Raw genomic sequence first — 22886 nt, 5'->3', positions numbered from 1 at the left:
GCACTGAATAAGTAAATTAATTAATGTAGAATTGTAATTTGATTATATTAGCTCAAGATAGCAATAAGCAATTAATACTTCTCTAACTAAATAGCTCAGTCTTAACTTTTGTGAATTGTTTTATAATTCTATTCATATAACTCCTGGTTGTATCTTGGTAGGCAGACTCAATTATTTTAAACTAACTACAATTATTTTCAATGGACTTTATCTTTCTATCTCATCCTTTTGGGTTTTGTTATATGAAATGGATGTAAATAAGTTCTATATAAAATTATAAATTTGTATATGCTGATGATTCATGCGGATTTATTTTGTATCCTGCAACCTTACTAAGTTAATTGTTTTGGGGCAAAGCCAAGATGGCAGTGTGAGAACAGGAATTCCCAGAAAACTCCATCCCCAAAAAACTCCAAAAGCCATCAATTTAGAGGGACAGAACCCACAGAAAGACTGAGTGATATAATTTCCCAGTCCAGGACAACTCAGAAAATCTGCAGGAAAGGTCTATTTCATTGGACCCAGAGGTGGGGGGAAGTAAACTAGTTCCAGCCTTCCAGGAACAGCCACCGGTCCCTGAAGGTACCTGAGTCTAGGGCAGGGGGGCAGTTTCCAGACCTCTTGGCCCAGGAATCTCCAGGGACAGGGATGGCTTGAAGGGTTGGCGAGAGAACTCTGCCACACCAGAATGAGTGCAGAGCTCAAGCCAACCCCAGCCTCAGAGCAACCCTAAAGTGGGAACCTGCTACAGGAACCTGTGGAGCCACCCAGCATTTCTGGAATGTTCACCTTTTAGATGGTAAGGAGGTTGGGGGAGACTGCAGAGGTCATTCTACTATCCCTGGAACATGACTTTGCTGCTTTGTCCATACATCCAGGGCACAGTTTGGGGTCCCCTATTGCCATAGTGGAGCAGGAAAACTCCTCACAGCTCCAGGGCAGAGGGGAGTGCTTGTGTTCATTTACCAAAGCACAAGCCAGGAGGGTGGTCAGAGGCTCGCATAAAACCTTGGAGGAAGGGGAGGATAGGTGGTGTAGTGGATAAAGCACTGGCCTTGGAGTCAGGAGTACCTGGGTTCAAATCCAGTCTCAGACACTTAATAATTACCCAGCTATGTGGCCTTGGGCAAGCCACTTAACCCCATTTGCCTTGCAAAAACCTAAAAAAAGAAAAAAAAATCCTTGGAGGAATTGGGGTTGAATTGGTGTCCCAAAAAATTCCCCAAAAGCTTTGGAAGTGCAGTAAATCAGTCATGGACTGAGAAAATGAGCAAACAACAGAAAAAAATGAGACTGACTATAGAAAATTGCTTTGGACCCAAGGAGGATCAAAATATATTCTCAGGGGAAGAGCCAAGATGGCAGCATGAAGGCAAAATTTCCTGGCAAATCCTTCCCCCCTCCCCCCGTCCAAACTCCAAAAACCAACAAAACATGACTCTAGACAAAATTTAGAGGGGCAGAACCCGCAAAAAGGCTGAGTGATACATTTTCCCAGCCCAAGATAACTTAGAAGTTCTGTGGGAAAGGTATGTTTCATCAGGACTGGGGGTTGGAAAAAAGCCACGGCCTCAGCACAGTACAGCCCAGCCCAGCCCCAAGATCACCAGCAATAGCTTGAAGGGACAGTGAGAGAATTCTGCTACACCAGAATGAGTATGGAGTGAGTAGCACTGGAAGTATTGTAAATTAGTCTTGGGCTGAGGAAATGAGTAAACAACAGAAAAAGAAGAATCTGACCATAGAAAATTACTTTAGTCCCATGGAAAATCAAAACACATACTCAGATGGTGAAAAGTCGAGGCTTCCATATCCAAAACCTCCAAGAAAAATAGAAAATAGGCTCAGACTATGGATGAGCTCAAAAAAGACTTTGAAAAGTGACTAAAGGAGATGAAGGAAAAATTGGGAGGAGAAATGAGAGCAATGCAGAAAAATCATGAAAACCAAATCAGAAGCTTGGTGAAAGACAAAAAAATACTGAAGAAAATAATATGTTAAAAACCAGCTTAGGCCTAATGGAAAAAGCAAAACAAAAAAAGGCAAATGAGGAGAAGAATGACTTAAAAAGCAGAATTGGGGGGCAGCTAGGTGGCACAGTGGATAAAGCAACGGTCCTGGAGTCAGGAGTACCTGGGTTCAAATCTGGATAATTACCTAGCTGTGTGGCCTTGGGCAAGCCACTTAACCCCATTTGCCTTGCAAAAACCTTAAAAAAAAAAAAGCAGAATTGATCAGCTGGAAAAGGAGATTAAAAAAGCTCTCTAAAGAAAATAACTCCTTCAAATGCAGAATGGAACTAAAGGAGGCTGATAACTTCGCAAGAAATCAGGAAGAAATAAAACTCTTCCAAAAAAGCCAAAAATTAGAAGAAAATGTGAAATATCTTATTGAAAAAAAAACCAACCTCAAAAATACATCCAGGAGAAATAATTTAAAAATTATTGGGCTATTTGAAAGCCACGATCAGAAAAAGAGCCTAGACTTCATTTTTCAAGAAATAATACAGCAAAATTGCCCTGAGATCCTGGAATGTTCACATTCCAGGATCCTGGAGGGTAAAATGGAAATCGAGAGAATTCACTGGTCACCTCCTGAAAGAGATCCCAAAAGAAAAACTTCCAGGAATATTATAGCCAAATTCCAAAACTCCCAAATCAAAGAGAAAATTCTAAAATCTGCCAGAAACAAACATTTCAACTACCGAGGCTTCATAGTCAGGATTACACAGGATCTGGCAGCATCTACATTTAAGGGCTCATAGGGCTTGGAATATGATATGCTAGAAGGCAAAAGAGTTTCGATTAAAACCGAGAATCAACTACCCAGCAAAACTGAACATACTCTTTCAGGGGAAAAGATGAACATTCAATGAAACAGGGGACTTTCAAACTTTCCTGTTGAAACAACCAGAGCTGAACACAAAGTCTGATTTCCAAGTACAGGATTCAGGTGAAGCATAGAGAGGGTAGTTGGGAAGGGCTAATTGCATGGGAAGAAGATACTGATAACTCATATAAACCTTCTCATTAAGAGCAGTTAGAAGGAGCAGATATGGATAAGGAACAGGAGGGAACTGAATATAATGGTATAATATGGCATAAAGATGGAGTTAATGGGTGATAAAGGAAGGTAGTGGGAGGAAGGAAAAGGAGAGGAAGAATGAGCTAAGATAATTCACATAAAAGAATCAAGAAAAAGCTTTTCCAATGCAGTGGAATGGGGAGAAGGTGAGGGGGAATGAGTGAGCCTTAATTCTCATCAGCAGTGGCTCAGAGAGGAAGCAACATAGACACTCAACAGGATATAGAAATCTATCTTAGCCTAAAGAAAATGAGAGGAAAGGGATGGGATGAGGGGGATGGGAGGGGGAGAGTAGGTGATAAAAGAGAGGGAAGATCACGGGAAAGGGTAATCAGATACAACAAACTTCTGAACAGGGACAGGGTGAAAGGAGGGAGAGAATAGAATAAATAGGAGTGGGGAGGAATAGAACGGAGGGTGATACAGTTAACAATAGCAAATGTGGGAAAAAACTACAGAAACAACTTCTCTGAAGAAGGCATCCCAGAGACAGTCTATGGTATCTGAACACAGGCTGAAGGACAAAGTTTTTTTTTTCTCACTTCATTTCTCTTGAGGTTTCTCTATCTCTTTGAAGGGAGAGGGATTCATGTTTACTTTCACAACAAGATTACTGTAATAATATGAAAACAAATAAACCAAAAAAGATTACTAAAAATAGTTAAATGTTTTAACTATTTTTAAAATTGAGATTCTCAAGAATTCTCAAAGTATATCATCTCAAAATATGACATCTGCAAAAAGTTTTGGTTCCATTTCCCATTGCCTATACTTACTTATTCCTTCAATTTCTTTTTAATCTCTTATTATTACAGCTAACATTTCCAGTTCAATAGGGAATATAGAGGATAATAAAGAGCACCCTTACTTTTAACAGAAAGGCTTGTAACTTATTCCCATTACAGATAATCTGCTGTTGGTTTTAAATTGTGGCTATTTATTGTTCAGTCATTCAGTTATGGCCCACAACACACCAGGCCCTTCTATCCTCCATTATGTCTCAAAGTCTATCCAAGTTCATCTGTTTCCATGATCTCGAAGCAAGGAAGGTCAACAATAAGGAAACAAGCTCTACAAGACTGAAATGGTGCGGGGCCCTCTTCCACAGTGCAAACCTCCCAGTAACTCTCCAAAAATCTACATGTGCCTAGAAGACCACCCCACCCCTTACTGTGGTGAGTCAAAATTCAGAAAAAATGTCATTAAAACATTTAGAACAGAGAGACATGTAGAGACATATAGGCTTATCCAAAGAGGCTCAGAAGTCATGATCAGAAGTGTTAAATTGAAGAAAGAGTCAAAATCTCAATTCACTTTCTCAGGAAAAGTTCTCTTTCTAGCTGACAGAGTTTCAACTGTTGAGAGTTCAAAGAAGAAAAAGTTTCCTGAATACCTGAGGTATTCCCCAAACATGCCATCCCTTCATCTGATCACTGTAACTGTGACAGTTAAAAAACTTTAAGAGATCACTTCTGGTAATTTAATCATTTTATTAATAAGCACAGGTTATTAGTAAAAGAAGGTCATTTGGCCATCTCTCTTAGAACAGACTTCTAATAGAAGTGGGGTCACAGTTTAGATGCTCTTCAAAGAGAAAGTGTTTTTGAGGAACATCTAATGACCTCTTGTTCACTGTAACACAATGGGAAGGGGGATAACTTGGGATATATGACTTTTATGATCTTGGCCTGGGTAAATCTTTAAGAGAGATTTCCCACCCTGGTTCATTTCTGGATTGGAAAGTAGAAAGGGGGATAAATCTTGTTCCTAATATAATAATTACTTATTAAATATGAAAGAAATATTCATTTTTCACAAAACCCTGTAGACTATTTGTCCAGACCCTTTACCATCTGTGGGCTAAGAACTCTGGAAGATGCAATGGCTGCTGCTGCAGCTGCCTCTAAAACTTGTGCTGGCTGGCTGGGGAGCAGCCCATTCTTCACTTTGTCCCAGGTCTCTACCCCTCCCCGCAAGAAACAGACCTTTTCTGCTAACCTTCTAAGTTGTCTTAGAGAGGAAAATTGTTTCACCCTGACTTTTTGCTGTTAAAGAATTTGATTTGAGGCATTATTTGAAGTTTTGTGGCAGAGAATTTAGGAAAATTAGGAAAGTTCAGTTAGGTTCCTGCCTTTATCCTGGCTTTGCCTTGGAAAAATTTCAAGAATTCCAACTAAAAAGCCCAAAGTTGAATAGGCAATTCAGCATTCAAACACAGGTCTCAAGAAAAGCATAAAAAAGGTAAATATGTAAGAGAAATCATACAGGTCTTGATAAGATTAAATTGTTTATATCTTCATGGAAACTTTATCCTTGTTAGGGGGCAGTTTGAATTAGCCCAGAAACAGAACATAGTAGGAGTCTGTTTTATAGGATGATCTCATAAATAAAAGGGTGAGAAAAAAGGGTGTGCTGGGAGAAGAAAAGGAAAGTAGAATAGGGAAATTCATCTTATAAAAGAGACATGCAAGGAAGAGTTTTTAAAATTTAGGGAGAAATAAAGAGTGGGGTAATGAGGCAACACTTGAACCTCTCATTTGATATGGTTCAAAGAGAAAAGACTGTGTATGTACACTTGATTGGATATAGACATCTCTCTTACCTAACAGACAAGGGGACAGAGGAAAACCAGAGAAGAATAAATAGAAAATTATATAATACACAGTTCACAACCAGTACATAATGGATGGCCTTGGTGTCTTTGATGTCTGACCAAGCTCCAAGTTTTCAGCCATTTTGGCTAGTTTCTACCTAGCTTAATTCATCTTCCAAGAAGGTTTTACCAGGGTGTGTTAAATACACAGGAAAATGCTAAAGCTTCTTGGGTGACAGGTGACTGATGGACACCAAAGATGGATGAGCAGCCCTAAAAGAGTTTGGTAAGCCATCACACCTGAGGTATTCCCCAAACATGCCACCCAGTGCAAAAAATGTACCAGAATATCAATACAAACTTATATGCTTCATGTGGCATAGCTCACAAATTCTTAAAGGAAAAGTTAAATGTCTTTCAGGAAGACTCTCCCAGTAAAACTAGCCTAATATCCTAACATTCTCAAACCAGGAAATAAAAATGAGAAATTGAAAGAATTCATTGCTCATTTTCTGAATGAGACCCAACAATTAAAATTTCCAGAGCTCCAAAGTAAAGGAGAAAATACTGTAGTCAGTCATGAACAAACAATTCAAATACTGTGGAGCCAATCAGGATATCACAAGATCTAGCAGCTTCTACATAGAAGAACTAGAGGGCTTATAATATTGAAACCAGGATTACAACTAAGAATAATCTACGCAACAATTGAGATTATAATCCTTCAGTAGAAAAAAAAAGAATATTTAATGTAATAGATTTTCAAGCATTGCTGATGAAAAGACCAGACCTGACTTTCAAATAAGACTTAGGAGAAACATAAAAAAGTTAAACATGAAAAAGAAATCATAAGGAATTCGATAAGGTTAAACTACTTCCATTCCTATGAGAAAGGCATGGGAATAAATTGATGATGATGGGATGATTTCAAAAATATAACTAAGTTAGAAAGAGGAATGTATTAGAAGAAGTGGGAAAGAAGGGGAGGCTAGGTGGCACAGTGGACAGAACACCGGCCCTCGAGTCAGGAGTACTGGCCTCAGACACTTAATAATTATCTAGCTGTGTGGCCTTGGGCAAGCCACTTAACCCCATTGCCTTGCAAAAACTTAAAAAAAAAAAGTGGTTAAGAAGAGGTAGAGTGAGGAAAATTAGGTCATGTAAAAGAGGTGCAAGAGGAAGAATTTTTATAGTGAAGAGGAAGATGTAGGTGGTAGTGGTAGGTAACATTTGAAGCTTGCTCTCATCTGAACTGGCTCAGAGGGAATAATATAATGTTTATTTTCCACCATAATTGATGAGAACTAAAAATGACATCACAGTGCTGGGGTAATGTTCAGTGTGGCTGACTAAGGCTAATCAGACCAATACAAGCTTAGAAGGCTACCTCATGTCAGGCACAAATAGGCCAAATGGACATTTAAAGTGGAGTTTTCTCTGCATTTTCACATTTCAATTTTCTTTTGAGCTCCTGCAATTCTGCTTTACCTATAGAGCACAGTGGCTTCTTTGATATGGCTGCCGTGCAGGGTAATCCTGGATCAGTATCTTCCATCTTCAGAAAGACTTAGCCCTCAAATAGCTTCTCCATTAAATATTCTTTTAAGCAAACATACATTTAGCATTCAAACAGGTGGCCAGCCCAGTGGAGCTGCTCTCTCTGCAACAGAGTTTACACTGAGATGGGTTACAGACCTCTTTTTTGGGCAAACAAGGCTGTGGGAGGGAATGAGGATGAGACAAGGGGGTGAAGGGGGTGGCATGAGAGAAGACAGTGTGGACTAAGGGAGAATATGATCTGAAGCAAAACGGACTTTTTTAAAGGCTTCATTTAGAAAAGAAAGATAGATAAAAACAAAAAAAACAGGATGAAGTGAAATATTCAGGTATTACTTGTACATGGGAATGAAATGAACTTATTCATAAAATGAAAGTGGATAGCAGGGCAGCTAGGTGGCATGATCCTCTGATTGGGCATGGGCCCTGGAGTCAGGAGGACCTGAGTTCAAATGCAGACTCAGTCACTTAACAATTACCTAGCTGTGTGACTTTGGGGAAGTCACTTAACCCCACTGTCTTGCAAAAAAAAAAAAAAAAAAGTGGATAGCAGAATGGAATGAAAATTAGAATTCTACAATATATTGGGTGTGCAAGAAATGAAACAGAACAGAATTAAAATAAGGGGCCACAGACAATACTGAACTTATATATACACCAAATGGTATAGCATCCAAATTTTTAAAAAAAGAAAATTGAATGAATTACAGGAGGAAAAAGGAACTAGTGAAGGAATCTCAACTTTCCTGTCTCAGAACTAGAAATATCTAACTACAAAATAAATAAGTTAAGAAGATTGGGGTGGCTAGGTGGTGCAGTGGATAGAGCACTGGTCCTGGAGTTAAGAGCACCTGAGTTCAAATCCGGCCTCAAACACTTAATAATTACCTAGCTGTGTGGCCTTGGGCAAGCCACTTAACCCCATTGCCTTGCAAAAACTAAAAAAAAAAAAAAAAAAAGTTAAGGAAGTGAAAGAATTTCAAGGAAGTTAGATATGAGACACTTCAGGAGAAACTGAATAACAATAGAAAGGAGTATATCTATTTGTGGCTGGACATGGCATTTTCACAAAAATTAACCATGTATTAGGGAACAAAAAACACAATCAAATGCAAAAACCTAGAAATATCAAAAACATCCTTTTCAGATCATACTGCAATAAAAATTATATTTTTAAAAAGGCTTGGCAACTTAGATTAAAAATTAATTGGAAACTAAATACAGTGGTACCTTGGTACATCATTTTGTTTTGAAACTTGTGACAAGTGTCAAAACCAACAAAAAGTAAAGGAATTTTTCTCATAAGTAATAATGCAATTAGAAACAATTTGTGCAAATTTCCAAGAACTTTCACATTTTACTGGGCTAACATTAAATAATAAGGTTATTTTGTAATACAGAAACTTAAAACTAAACAGACCTGCCTGAAAAAAAAATAATTGCATAAAAATAAAATAAAATTTAATTTCACATTACCTATACTGAGAGGAGGTCCTGGCATAATGGGATAAAAGAGGAGAGCAGTTAATTGCTGGAAGGAGTCCTCTTACAAAACAATTTCTGGTGATTTCTCAGGGGTTTCTTCTCTTTTCTGTCTTTTGGCTTCACTGAATACTGTTGGAAACTCAGATTTGGGGAGTTTCACTAAAAACCTATCAAGAGCAACTTGCTCCTGTCTATGTTTCAAAATGCTCCTGAAGTGTGGCATTGTCTGTTCGCTAGAGCTAGAGCTTTGTCTGTGCATCACTGCTCCACAAAGTTCTGAACTCCAACACATTTCTTTTCTCAGCATAGTGGATGCTTCCTCCCTTCCCTCCTCTTCCCCTAAAGCCTCTTTCTATGCCACTATGGGTTGCTGCTCATTTTGAAGTTCCAGCTCAGTGCTGAGCTCTGCCCTGGACTTTGCCACTAGCTCTTTGACATCTTCACCTCCAGGCCAGGAGACTTACCCAGAGACACAACATGCTCCACTGTTGGGCTACCGAAACCCTCCTCAAAGCCTGCCAAGGCCCCTGGACTTATAGATTCTGGCCACAGTTTCTTCGGGGCAGAATTCATGGTCCTGCAAGATAGTTCCTGCTAGGCCTCATCTAAGAGGGTTAAGCAGTGGAGGATGTTAAAACGGTTCTGCCAGAACTCTCTTGAGTGTCAACTGAGTATCCGAGGTGACTTCAAAATTCCTCTGGAAAAGGCCTTTTGTAAAGAGTTTTCTGAAGTTAGAAATGACCCACTGATCCATAGGAGAAGAGGGGAGGTGTTAGGAAGCAAGAACTTCCTGGTCATGAAACCAAAGTCCTCCAGCAAGTTGTCCCCCAAGCCTGGAGGGTGAGCAGGAACATTGTCCAAAATTGACAAAGCCCTCAGAGGCAGTTCCTTTTCCTGAAAATATTTTTTTCAGCTGGAGTCAATAACTTCATCCACTCTAAGAACTGCCTCCTCACCCAAGCTCCAGGACTGGCCCTCCACATCACACTTCTTGCCTTTCATCACCTTCTCTTTCTGGAAAACTTGAGGGCTGTCACTGGGCTGCACCAGGAGAAGCTTAAACTTGAAGTTCCCACTAGCATTGCCACACAAGAGAGTCAGTCAGTCCTACGTGGGCATATGCCTGGGCAGTGCTTTCTCTTCTTGGGTGATGGGGGTCCTAGTAGGTATTTTCTTCTGGAACCAGTCTCATAGCAGCTAAACATGTGCTGGGGGATAAAACCCTCAACCTGGATTCCCTGCCTCAACTGGGCAACAGCACTTCCGGCAGCTTCCCTGGTGGCACTGACTGCCAGAGCTCTCAGCCTTAGGTTCATGCTTTCCTTTTATTGGCCGAGATTCCTCACAAACCATTGCCTCAGAAATGCTGTCAGCTGTTGACTGGTTGCTATTAATCCAGATGTAAAGCAATTTTTCAGCTTCTCCCAAGTCTGTGAATGCTGTTTCCTCACAGACTTTACGCCTTTCACCATGCTGGCTGTTTTAATTGCTTCCTTATTTGTCACCTCCTCGACCTTCTCGGCATCTTGAACATAAGATTAATGTCAGCCACACCCAAACCACTCTCATACTTAGCTACATTTTTTTTTTTCTTTTCTATTATGGTTACTATCAAGTGTCTTTCAGGTTTAGTGGTATCACTCTTAACTTCCTTGTGACCCATAATTAGTGCTTAGAATGCACAAAGACACAAGACAGTAAAGGAGGATTATGTGGGGGGTCTGCACCATTGTGAACCTCTGCTTCATGGAGAGAGGGATGCCAGTGGAGAGCAGGTAAAGCCTAAGGAAGGCTTTTCATGATGTGCGCGCATCATGACCCACACAAGCTCTAGCAAATACAACAGGTCCTCAGCAAACACCAAGGGAGGAAACATTTTTTTCCTGTCCAAATACGACTGATACCAGGTTTGACAAGTTCTGAAGCCAAGAAGTACTGAGATGATTGTAAAAGAATAAATCACAGAAATGATCAATAATTTCATTAAAGAAAATGATAATGGGGCAGCTAGGTGGCACAGTGGATAGAGCATCAGCTCTGAAGTCAGGAGTACCTGAGTTCAAATCCAGCCTCAGACACTTAATAATTAGCTAGTTGTGTGGCTTTGGGCAAGCTACTTAAGCCCATTGCCTTGCAAAAACCTAAAAAAAAAAATGACAATGAGAAAACATCAAAATTTATGGGATACTGCTAAAGCAATACTTATGGAAAATCATAGGCAGGATTAATAAAATTTAAAGCAAGAAAACTATTGAACTAATATATAAAAGAGGCTAGCTTTATGAAAAAAGAATTGATAAACCACAGGTTAATCTGATTTAACAATGAAAGGAAACCAAATTACCAGTATCAAAAATGAAAAGGCTAAATTCACTACCAATGAAAACAAAAGTAAAGCAATTATTAGGAGCTACTTTGCCTGATCATATGCCAAAAACTCTGTCAATCTAAGTAAAATGGATGAATATTTTCAAAAATATAAATTGACCTGATAAACAGAAGAAGAAACAGAAAACTTAACCCTAACTTAGGAAAAAATTTGAATAAGCCACCAATGAGGTCCCTAAAAAAATCTCCAGAATTAGATGGAACTACAAATAAATTTTTACCAAATAGTGAAAGAACAATTATTTCCAATACCATATAAACTATTTGCAAAAACAGGCAAAGGATTCCTATCAAATTTCTTTTATGACACAAATATAGTGCTGATAACTAAACTAGGAAGAACAAAATATAGAGTAAGAAAATTATAGACCAATTACCTTAATAATATTGATGCAAAAATTGTAAATAAAGATTGTAGCTATATATCAAAAAGATCACAAACTATGATCAGATGGATATATATCCCAGGAATGCCAGATTGGTTCAATATTAGGCAGACTAAAAGCACAATTAACTATGGAAATAACAACAACAATAAAACCCATCATGATTATTTCAACAGATACAGAAAAAGTTTCAGGATAAATAGAACACTCACTCCTATTAAAAACACAAGAAAGTATAGGAATAAATGAAACTTTCCTTAAACTGATAAATATTATTTATCTGCAACCATCAGTGAGTATTTTCTGTAATAGTGATAAGCTAGCAATCTTCCTGGGGCAGCAGGATAGTTCAGTGGAGAAAGCGCTGAAGTGAAGGAGACTCAAATTCCTGAGTTCAGAATCTGACCTCAGACTCTTACTAGCTGGGTGACCTTGGACAAGTCACTCAATTCTGTTTGGTTTGCTTAGCCATAAAGAGGGCTAGAGAAGGAAAGGGAACCTGCTCCAGCATCCCACCAAGAAAACACTAAATGAAGTCACAAAGACTCAGATATGACTAGAAAAAGCCTGAATGACAACAGGAACCTTCCCAATAAGATTAGGAGGGAGGCAAGGTTGACCACTATCATTCAAAAACTGAATGAAATAGAATAGGCAAAGAGAAAACAAAACTATCATTCTTTTCAGATGATAGGATGGTACACTTTGAGATAGAAAATCAACTAAAAAAATTCATTGAAATAATAAACAACTTCAGCAAAGTTGCATGATATAAAATAAATCCATAAAAGACACCAGTATTTCCATATAGTGCCAACGAAGTCCAATAGGAAGAGATAGAGAAATTCCATTTAAAACAGTAGACAATATAAAATACTTAAGAGTCTATCTGGAAAAACAAACAGCAAATATATGAAACAACTAGAGAACACTTTTCCCATAAATAAAGATCTAAACTATTGAAGAAATAGTAATTGCTCAAGGGTAAGCAGAGCCTAATGATAAATAAATAATAAAAAGGATAATTCTACATAAATTGATTTACTTATTTAGTGTTATACCTAGTAAACTAACAAAAAATTCCTTAATAGAACTAGAAAAAATATCAAAATTCATATGAAAGATTAAAAGTTCTAGTGAATCAATGAAAAAATAAATGTGAAGGAAGGTAGCTTGGCAGTACTAGATCTCAAACTATTACAAAGTTGTAATCATTAAAAAAAATCTGATAATTGGCTAAGAAAACAGAGTGGTAGATCAGTGGAATAGATTAAGTACACATGCATAGTAATAAACAAGTTTGAGAAATGCAGATGCTAGGTTTTGTAATAAAAAATCTGACAAAACGGTGAGGAAATTTGAAAGAAGATTTTTAAACCACATCAGGGAAGAATTTAGGACCAAACAAGAGTTAGAGAGCATTACAATATATACAAAATGGATAATTTTGATTATGTTAAATTAAAAGCTTTTGTACAAATAAAATGAACAGAACTAAGATAAAAAAGCAGGAAATGGGGGGAGATTTTATAGCAATTTTCTCTGATAAAGGTCTCACTTTTCAAATATTTAGCAAACTGAATCGAATTTATTTAAATGCAAGTCATTCCCCCACTGAAAGAATATGAACAGTTTTCAGAAGAAATCAAAACTATCTCTAGTTATATGAAAAAAAGTTCCAAACCACTAATGATTAAAGAAAAGTAAAACAATTCAAAGGTAGCACTTCATACATATTAGATTGCTAATAAATAAAAAAAGGAAAACAGCAAATGTTGGAAGAGATGTGGGGAAAAAAATGGGACATTAATACACTGTTGGTGAAATTGGAAACTAGTCCAATTATTCTAGAGAATGATTTGGAACAACACCTGAAAGGCCACACTAAAACACTATGTATAACCTTTGACCCAGGAACATCACCACTAGATCTGAATTCCAAAGTAATGAAAGGAAAAGTAAAAAAAAAAAAGAAAAAAGTCTATTTGTACAAAAATGTTTATAGCAGCAAATTTTATGGAGGCAAATAATTGGATACTGAGGGAATGTCCACTAATTAGGGAACCGTTAAACAAGGAATACTTATATGAAATGCTTACAAAATGAAGTGACCAGAGCCTGGAGATCATTGTACAAAATAACAGCAATATTATTCAATGATCAATTATGAATGACTATTAGCTATCCTCACCAATGATCCAAGCCAATTCCAGAGGACTTATGATGAAAAATGATATCCATATCTAGAAAAGGAATGATGGACTTTAAAAGTAAATCAAAGCATACTTTTAATTTTTTTGGTCTCTATTTCCTTCTGCAAATGACTAATATGGAAATGTTTTACATAATTGTACACATATATAACCTACATCAAATTACTAGCCTTATCAAGAAGGAAGAAAGGAAGGGAAGGAATTTGGAGCTCAAAATGATAAAAAAAAATTAATATTTAAAATTGTTTTTAAATGTAAATGAGAAAAAATTAAATTAAAAAAGAAAAAAGATACCTAATTGTCAGTCTTACTGGATAAATTAGTCTTGGTTGCAATTCTACTAACTTTGCTTTAAGGAATATCATGTTCCAAGTCATACAGTCCTTTATTATGTGGTGTCTTGTGTGAGACTGACCTGGTAGGTCTAAGATTTGGCTATAATATTCTTAAAATATTTTAGGGTCTCTTAGAAAGTGATTGGTGGATCATTTCCCTTTCAACTTTACCCGCAGGTTCTAAGGTATCTGGTATGTTTTCCTTTATAATTTCTTGAAACATGATGTCTAGGCTCTGCCCTATGTCCTCAGTGAAAGTCTGTGTTCCTTCACCAAATGCTAAGGTTTTTCTCCAGTATGAATTCTCTTTTGCATAGTATTGATCCCATGGAAATGCTGGATAGTGAAAAGTATTGTGCCAGGAAATAGTAAATTTAACTTGTATTTTTCCATTCTGACTCTCTGCCTTCAAAAAGCTATGTTATGTTTTCTATCATCCCTAAAAAAACTTATTTTATACCTCTTGGACTGTCCTTGCATTGATCACAACTATCTCACCAACTCTAAAAAAGATCAGAAATCTTCCCCCATACTATGTCCAGTAAACATCCTAATGTCTTATGTCAAAGTTGTCATGCCCCAGATGCGGACCAGAACCATCTGGCCCACTGAGGCACACAAACAATGTTGAGATAACAATGTTACCTAAATGATGAGCAAACTATCCTTGACTATTTCTGACATGATTCCCTAAGTCACCCTTGGACAGAAGGCATCTTTCCCTAAAGCCCTTCTCAATCCCTCCAGCTCACCACCCCCCTTCTTGGCTTTCACTTTAAAAGTTTTTCCCTTTCTCCACTTCCTTGCTAGTTCTTTCCCAGAACTCAGTCCACTAGGAGAAATCACACTTTGGGTCCAAGCTTAAATAAACTTATCTGTCCCCTATAACTCTATATCACTGAAGCTATGAATTCTTCACTCTGCTCAAACCACTTGAAGGACTTCCCACACTAAATACATTCTTCAAGTTTTTCTCCAATAAGAATTCTCTGACATCAAGTACCACCCTCAAGAGTGAGAGAAATGAGTATTATATTAAAAACTAATTTAGGGAGGGGGGATGTGGCTAGGTGGTGCAGTGGATAGAGCACTGGCCCTGGAGTCAGGAAGACCTGAGTTCAAATGTAGTCTCAGACACTTAATGCTTACTTAGCTGTGTGACCTTGGGCAAGCCACTTAACCCCATTGCTATGCAAAAGTCAAAAAAAAAAAAAGAATTATTCATTTGTGATTCATCCTTTTCCTCCTCTTTCTGTTAAAATTCAACTCTAAAAGGTCAGTCTCTGAAGGGCAAGAGCAAGTGATAAGATTACATCTGTCCCCAAGGCTCCTGCTCCTCACCAGGCTGGGCAGGACTCCACATAACTGGGAAACCTAACTTCTGTGTAGAATATAAATAGAATCCAGTTGGTGCAAGCCCTTACCCAGAGGAAGGATCCCTTGTCTGGATCTCTTCATTGAGTTTAGGAGCTCATGGGGGAGGAAACCAGCCAGAGAGGCTCAGGATGGAAAGGACTTGAGGTTGCTGAGCCTCACCATTGAGCCATGCTTTCAGAAGGAGGAGTTAAAAGATTTGTAGGCCACCTCCCCATTAAATGTCTACCAATCAGGGTTGAATTTCACTTGTCAGGGGAATCCCCTCAAAAGTTGCAAATCTGATTTAAGGCATTCTGAATCTGCCTTGCTTGGCATCTTTATTATCAAAAGAAACTAGTGAACATTAATTTATTAAGAGTTAGCTTAATTTATGAATTAATTATTAATTACCTGGAAATGGTCTCTCATAGGTTTTAATCACAACAAGAGGAAAGCCAACCTCCAAAGATTACACTCATAAAGTTTTTCTGTAATATGAATTATCTGGTGTTTGAGTAAGCTCTGACCTATTTATACTACATTCATAAGGTTTCTCTCAGCATGATTTACTGATGCTCAGCAAGTTTTATCCCCATTGGAATCCCCACATTCCTTCCATTCAGGTTTCTCTCCAGTAGGAATTCCTTGATGTTGAGCAAGTGCTGAGCTCAGTCATAAGGCTTTCCACACTCAAAATTTTATTGTGCTTAGTGCAGTTAGAAGGAATCTACACAAAAAGAGGGCAAGGGAATGAGTTGATAATGTTGGAAGGTTCTCAAAAACAAAAGATGAAGAGGAGGAATGCAATGGAGAAAGGGGAAGGAAGTAGAAAATGGAGGGCAAAACAGGTGCAATGCATGAACCTCACTCATGTGGTTCAATGTGTAAAGAACACAAACAAACTCATCCAATTTACAAAGAAGGGAAAGGAAGGGGATAAGAGGGATTATTTATTCAGAAAGGCATAATCAGAACCAAAAAAAACCAAAACAAACAAACAAACAGAACCAAATCTTTTAAGAAGGATCACTTTTTAAAAAAAAGAGAGCAGGTTAAACAGAAAAAACTAGGATGGAGATAAATGCACAGTAATCAACTGAAATGGAATGAATTCACAAATAAAATGAAAGTAGAAAGCAGAATGGATTAGAAACCTGAAGTTTAAAATCTGTTGTATTTAAGAAATACTTCTGAAAGAGAAAGAGACACTATTAAAATGAATCTATTATATACAGAATCTATTATACTTCAGTTGAACTTAAAAAAATAGATTTAACAATCATGATCTCAAAGCAAAGCAAAAAGAGATTTAATAAAAAGAGATAAGCAAAGAAACTACATCCAGCTAAAGGTAGCTAGTCAATGAGTAATACCAATAATAAACACATATAAAACAAAATAACATAGCATTCAAATCTCTAAAAAAAAAAAAAAGTTAAATGAGTTACAATAGAAAAAAGATATTAAAACCCTGCTAGTGAGGGACCTCAACTTTCCCATCTCAAAATTAGATAAATCTCACTGCAAAATAAATAAGAAAAAAAGTTAAGGAGATGAATAGAATATTTTTTTAAAGTTACCTATGGTAGAAAAGAATTTCTGGAGAAAACTAAATGGAAACAGAAACACATATAACTTTTTCTCAACTGTACAAGGCACTTTCACAAAAATTTACCATATATTTGAACAGATAAATACAGAAAAGCAGAAATATTAAATACAATCTTTTCGGCCAGAATGAAATGAAAATCAACTCAACTAAAGGGCTTTAAAGCAGATTGAAAATTAATTAAAAATTAAATGACAATGCTAAAGAATGTGGAGATCAAAATAAGAGAAAAAATAATTTCACCAAAGATAACAAAAACAATGAGACAACATACCAAAATGCAGCCAAAGTAGTATTCATAGCAATAGAAGTAGAAAAACTTGTGACAAAATACAACACCCATTTTTACTAAAAAACAAAACAAAACAAAAAACAGCATAAAGCATAGGAATAAATGGAGCTTTTCTTAAAATAAGTAATATCTAATTTCTGTAATTGGAATAAACCAGAAGATTTCCTCAAAAGCCCAGGTGTGAAGCAAGGATGGCCATTAACATGTTCCAAATTTGACTTGAAATGCTATCTAAAGAAGTAATATAAGAAAAAAGAATATGAAGGAATAAGACAAGAAGGAAACAAAACTATCACACTTTGCAGATGATGTGAAGGTATACTTTAGAGAATCATAGAGAATCAAATAAAAAAGTAGTTGAAAGAATGAAGAACTCTAGCAAAGTTGTAGGATATAAAATAAACCCACACAAATCTCCAGCATTTCTATAAGCTGATTTATCAACAGGTATATCAAAATTCAACAAAACTCAGCAGTAAGAGAAAGAGAACGTCCACTTAAAATAATTGCTGACAATATAAAATACTTAGAAGTCCATCTACCCAAACACACTTTGGAACAATAAGAACATAATTACAAAACATAGGTCATACAAAGACAGACGATCAATTGAAAAATTATTAACTGCCCATGAATAAACTGAGTCAATAAAAAAATGACAATTCGACCTAATGTACAAATTCTATTCCAATCAACCAATAAAGAAATTTTAATAGAGCCAGAAAATAAAAATTTATAAGAACAGAGGATAAAGAACATTTAAGGAAATCAATAAAAAAAAATGTAAAGCATGACAACATAACAGTACCAGATTTCAAACTATATTAGAAAGAATAATCATCAAAAGAATCTGGTAAGAACTAAGAAATAGAGCAGCTAGGTAGGTGGTGTAGTGGATAGAGCACTAACCCTGGAGTCTGGAGGACCTGAGTTCAAATATGGTCCCAGACACTTAATAATTACCTAGCTGTGTAAGCTTGGGCAAATCACTCAACCCTACTGCCTTGCAAAACCCAAACAAATTTAAAAAAAAAAAAAAAGGACTACGAAATATGGTAGCTGGTCAATGGAATGGATTAGATATACAATAAATAGAAGGAAAGGACCACAGGTATCTAATGACTGATAAACCCAAAGATTCAAGTTTGGGGCATAAAAATTCACTATTCAACAAAAAACATCCTGGCAGGAACCAAGCATGGACAAATATCTCAAATATCAAGATATGGTCAAATTGGATAGATATTTTGAACTTAAAATAATAATAGCATGATGTTTGGTACTTTGTTTTTGAAGAACAACATTATGTCTGAGAGGTGATGGCATGACAAGCATATGAATTGGATTTGAGTGAAAGAGGGCTGTGCTAAGTCACCAACTTCACTTTCTCCTCTGGAGTCATCTGGGCCCAGTAGCCAGATATGAATCAGGACAACTGGAGATGGCCCTGGATGTGAGGCAATCAGGTTAAGTGACCTGCCCAAGTAAGTGGCAGGTGTTTGAAACTGGATTCAAACTCCTGTCCTCCTGACACCAAGACCAGTGCTGTATCTATTGTAGTGATAGCATAAGAAAAGTAGAAGAGCACAGAATAGTTTACCTGTCAGATCCATGGATAAGGGAAGAATTCATGAACAAACAAGAAAGACAGAAGATCAGAGGAGGTAACACATAATTTTGACTTTATGAAATTTAAACGTTTTTGTTACAACAAAACCAATGCAGCCAAAATAATAAGGCAATTAGAAAAAAATAGAAAGATTGTTTCTCTCATTTCTCAAATAAAGTGGAAACTGAAGCAAACTTATAAAAACGAGTCATTTCTCAACTGAAAAATGGACAACAAATATGAACAGATACTTTTCAAAAGGAGAAATCAAAGCTGTCAAAAGTGATATGAAAAAATTATCTAAATAACTAACAATTAAAGAATTGAAAATTAAAAACACTTCACATCTATCAGATTGGCTACCAGAAAGGAAAATGATAGATGCTGGAAGGTATGTATAAAAATAGGAACACTGATGCACTGTTGATGGTGTGGTGAATTGCTTCAAGCATTCTACAGAACATTTTGGAACTATAGTCCAAAAGCATATAAAATTAAGCATACTCTTTTGACCTAGTAATAGCACTATTAGGTCTGCATCCCAAAGAGATTAAAGAAAAAGGGAAATAACTTAAAAATATTTATACCAGTTTCTTTCCTTTTTTTATTTTGTAATGGCAAAGGATTAAAAACCTAAATGAAAGGGGCAGCTAAGTGGTGCAGTGGTTGGAGCGCCAGCCCTGAAATGAGGAGAACCTGAGTTGAAATCTAGCCTCAGTCACCCAACTGTGTAACCTCGGGCAAGTCAATCCCACTGCCTTGCAAAACAAAACAAAACACAAAAAAATTAACTGGAAGCCCATCATCTGGAGAATGGCTAAATAAGATGTAGGCTATGATTGTGAAGGAATATTATTGTACACATGATGAAAGCAGTGAGTTCAGGGAAACCTGGGAAGACTACTATGAACTGAGACAAAGTTAAAGCAAGCAAAATGAGAATAATTCTGTGCACTGTAACTGGAGTAGAATAACACTGATTACCTGTTAACAACATAGTTAGAATGATAATGGTCTATGAAATTTTCACAGGATTCATGTTGAAAACTGAAGAAAAGGGGTGGCTAGGTGGCACAGTGGATAAAGCACCGGCCCTGAGTCAGGAGTACCTGGGTTCAAATCTGGTCTCAGACACTTAATAATTACCTAGCTGTTTTTTGCCTTGGGCAAGCCACTTAACCCCGTTTGCCTTGCAAAAAAAAAAAACCTAAAAAAAAGAAAAAAAGAAAATTGAAAAAAAAATAATAAAACTCTGAAGGCTAATTAAAGTATACTTTTTAAAAAATTTCTTTTATTTTTATTTCTTTTTGCAACAAGGTACTATGGAAATGTTTTGCATGACTTCATATGTGCAATAGATGTCATAGGGCTTGACTTTATGTGTGAGGAAGGAGCTGGATGAAAAGAAAGTCTTAAAATTCAAAATTTTAAAAATGATGGTTAAGAAAAGGAAACTCAATTTATTCTGGGGGGGGAGGATAAGATTCCCTATGATATCTTTGAGTTCTAAATACAGGATTCTCTGATGGCCACTATTTTTAGGCATAGCAGAAAGAGATGTCGCCCGTGGTCCTTGGGGCCGAGATGGTATTTTAGGGAGTAAACAATTCCCACTCACCCTTGCAGGCCTGGCGGTCAGGACAGGAGCCATGGCCTCTTCCTCGGGGCTTCTGCCTCCTGGGCCCCAGCGGAGACTAAGTCCTGGGGAGGAAAAGCCGGGGTCACCCTCTGGTCTCCCTCGGAGACTACCCCTCGGGGGCGGCGGGGATGGGGCCACAAGGAGGAAACTGCCATGACCCCCCGCAGCCGCCCCTGACCTTGGTCCAGTTCTCCGGAGCCCGACCAGAGGGATGACCGGGGGGAGGGGAGGCCGCTCAGAAGCTTCTGGACCCCCAGGGGCAGCGGGGCTTCCCTCACGGAGGCTCCTCGCGGGGGGGGGCTGCGCCCCGCGGGCTCGGGACCTCCCCAGGCCCCTCCGCACGCCCCCTGGGGAGGGCCTGGCGGGGGGCTCCGGGGCCCGCGGGAGCGGGGCGGGGTCTGAACCCCCAGACTCATCTCCCGGGGCCGAACCTGAGCCGAGCCACCTGCGGAAGCCGCCGAAGCCCGGGTGCCTCGGGCTCCCCGTCGGTGAAACGAGCCGGGGCCGCCCCGCGCTCCAGGGTCTCGGCCAGGAGGCTCGCCCGGCCCGCGGCCCCAGCACCAGCGCCCTGAGGCTTCCGCCGGCCCCGCCGCTCGCTCGCCCTCCTCCCGGCGCCCCGGCCGCAGCCCGCAGCCCGCCTCCGCCTGGCCCGGCCCCGCCAGCCGCCGCTCACCGGCCTCGGGTCCGCTGCGGACGGAGAAAGGCAGGGAGACAGCGCCGAGCATCAGGGGGCGGGGCGGGGCGGAAATGACGTCAGGGGCCGCCCATCCTCGCTCCCTTGAACTCGGAGGCGGCATCTCCGTGCGCGAGGCCTTCTGGGAATCGTAGTCCGGAGGCGGCTGCCGTTTCTGCGCATGCCAGGAACTCCGGGCAGCCCTCAGCCTCGCCCCTTCCCCGCTCCCCTGAGCCTGGCAGCCTCGCGCACCCCAAGGCTGGGGAAGGCCCCGGGCACAGGCCCCGAGGTGCAGCCGCGGCTCCCGCCCATGTTCGCGGGGACCTCAGCCAGGAGAAGCCTCCTGCTGGGAATGCAGCCGGGTCCCACTCGGGAGGAGCCCCCGGTGCCCTGGGCCTGAAGGTCCTCCCACGGCCCCCGCCCTCCTCAGACCCCTCCAGCATCAGCAGTCCTGGGGGCACAGCCAGGCCGCCCTGTGGGTGAGAGTCCCCCCACAGCCCCCACAGTCCTGGGGGCACAGTCAGACCATCCTGTGGGTGAGAGTCCCCCCACAGTCCTGGGGGCACAGCCAGGCCTCCCTGTGGGTGAGAGTCCTCCCACAGCCCCCACAGCCCTGGGGGCACAGCCAGGCCGCCCTGTGGGTGAGAGTCCCCCCACAGTCCTGGGGGCACAGCCAGGCCGCCCTGTGGGTGAGAGTCCCCCCACAGCCCCCACAGTCCTGGGGGCACAGCCATGCCGCCGTGGGTGAGAGTCCTCCCACAGCCCCCACAGTCCTGGGGGCACAGCCAGGCCTCCCTGTGGGTGAGAGTCCTCCCACAGCCCCCACAGTCCTGGGGGCACAGCCAGGCCACCATGGGTGAGAGTCTTCCCACAGCCCCCACAGTCCTAGGGGCACAGCCAGGCCGCCCTGTGGGTGAGAATCTTCTCACAGCCCCTACATTGATCATATCTCTCCAGTATGAATCAACTGATACACCAGAAATGTCCCACACTCCTTACATTTGTAAAGAATCTTTCCAGTATCAATGCTAGGTGGCGCAGTGGACACAGCACTGGCCCTGGAGTCAGGAGGACTTGAGTTCAAATTCGCCCTCAGAGAATTACCTAGCTGTGTGGCCTTAGGCAAGTCACTTAACCCCATTGCCTTGCACAAACCAAAAACCCCCCCCAAAAAACAGTATGAATACACTGATGTAAATAAAATTGTGTCTTATTCTTAAAGAACTTCCCACATTCACTACATTCATAAGATTTCTTTTCATTAAAAGTCTTTGCTCCCTGAAAGGAAGAATAAAGAACTGATTAACCCTGCCTTCTATTTACTATGGTTCCTACTTGCTCAAAAGATTCTAGAACTATTCTCAACCTTTCTCTCCCAAAGACTAGTCTCATGATTCTTTCACTAAGGATTATATATAATCTTATGTGAAAATGACTAAAAATTAACATACAAATAATTTAATTTAGGATGAAATTATCTAGAAAAAAGACTTTAGATGAATTTACTCTAAATGGTTGACATCTGAATGGAAGGAAATGAAAGGCTATCCTCAAAAACTAGAAGACTTAAAAAAGGGGAAAAATATTCATAGTGACTCTTTTTGTGGAGGCAAAAATCATAAATTGAGTGGATGCCCATAAGGGAAATGGCTGATCATTATGGCATG

At 39.5% G+C, this 22886-nt stretch overlaps 1 protein-coding gene across 1 annotated transcript in view; it reads right to left on the bottom strand.

Annotated features, from left to right (window-relative positions):
• LOC141495805 (uncharacterized) overlaps window positions 1-21089 on the bottom strand; it is a 79306-nt gene extending 58217 nt beyond the window's left edge. The window contains 2 exon segments of the mRNA XM_074197554.1: window positions 20526-20608; window positions 20725-21089. Of these exon segments, the coding sequence (XP_074053655.1) occupies window positions 20526-20608; window positions 20725-20962 (321 nt within the window). The 5' untranslated portion in view covers window positions 20963-21089.
• Between the last annotated feature and the right edge of the window lie 1797 nt (window positions 21090-22886).

This window comes from Macrotis lagotis, chromosome 1 (assembly GCF_037893015.1).
Source record: "Macrotis lagotis isolate mMagLag1 chromosome 1, bilby.v1.9.chrom.fasta, whole genome shotgun sequence".
Taxonomy (NCBI): domain Eukaryota; kingdom Metazoa; phylum Chordata; class Mammalia; order Peramelemorphia; family Peramelidae; genus Macrotis; species Macrotis lagotis.
This window is presented reverse-complemented; position numbering and strand designations above follow the sequence as displayed.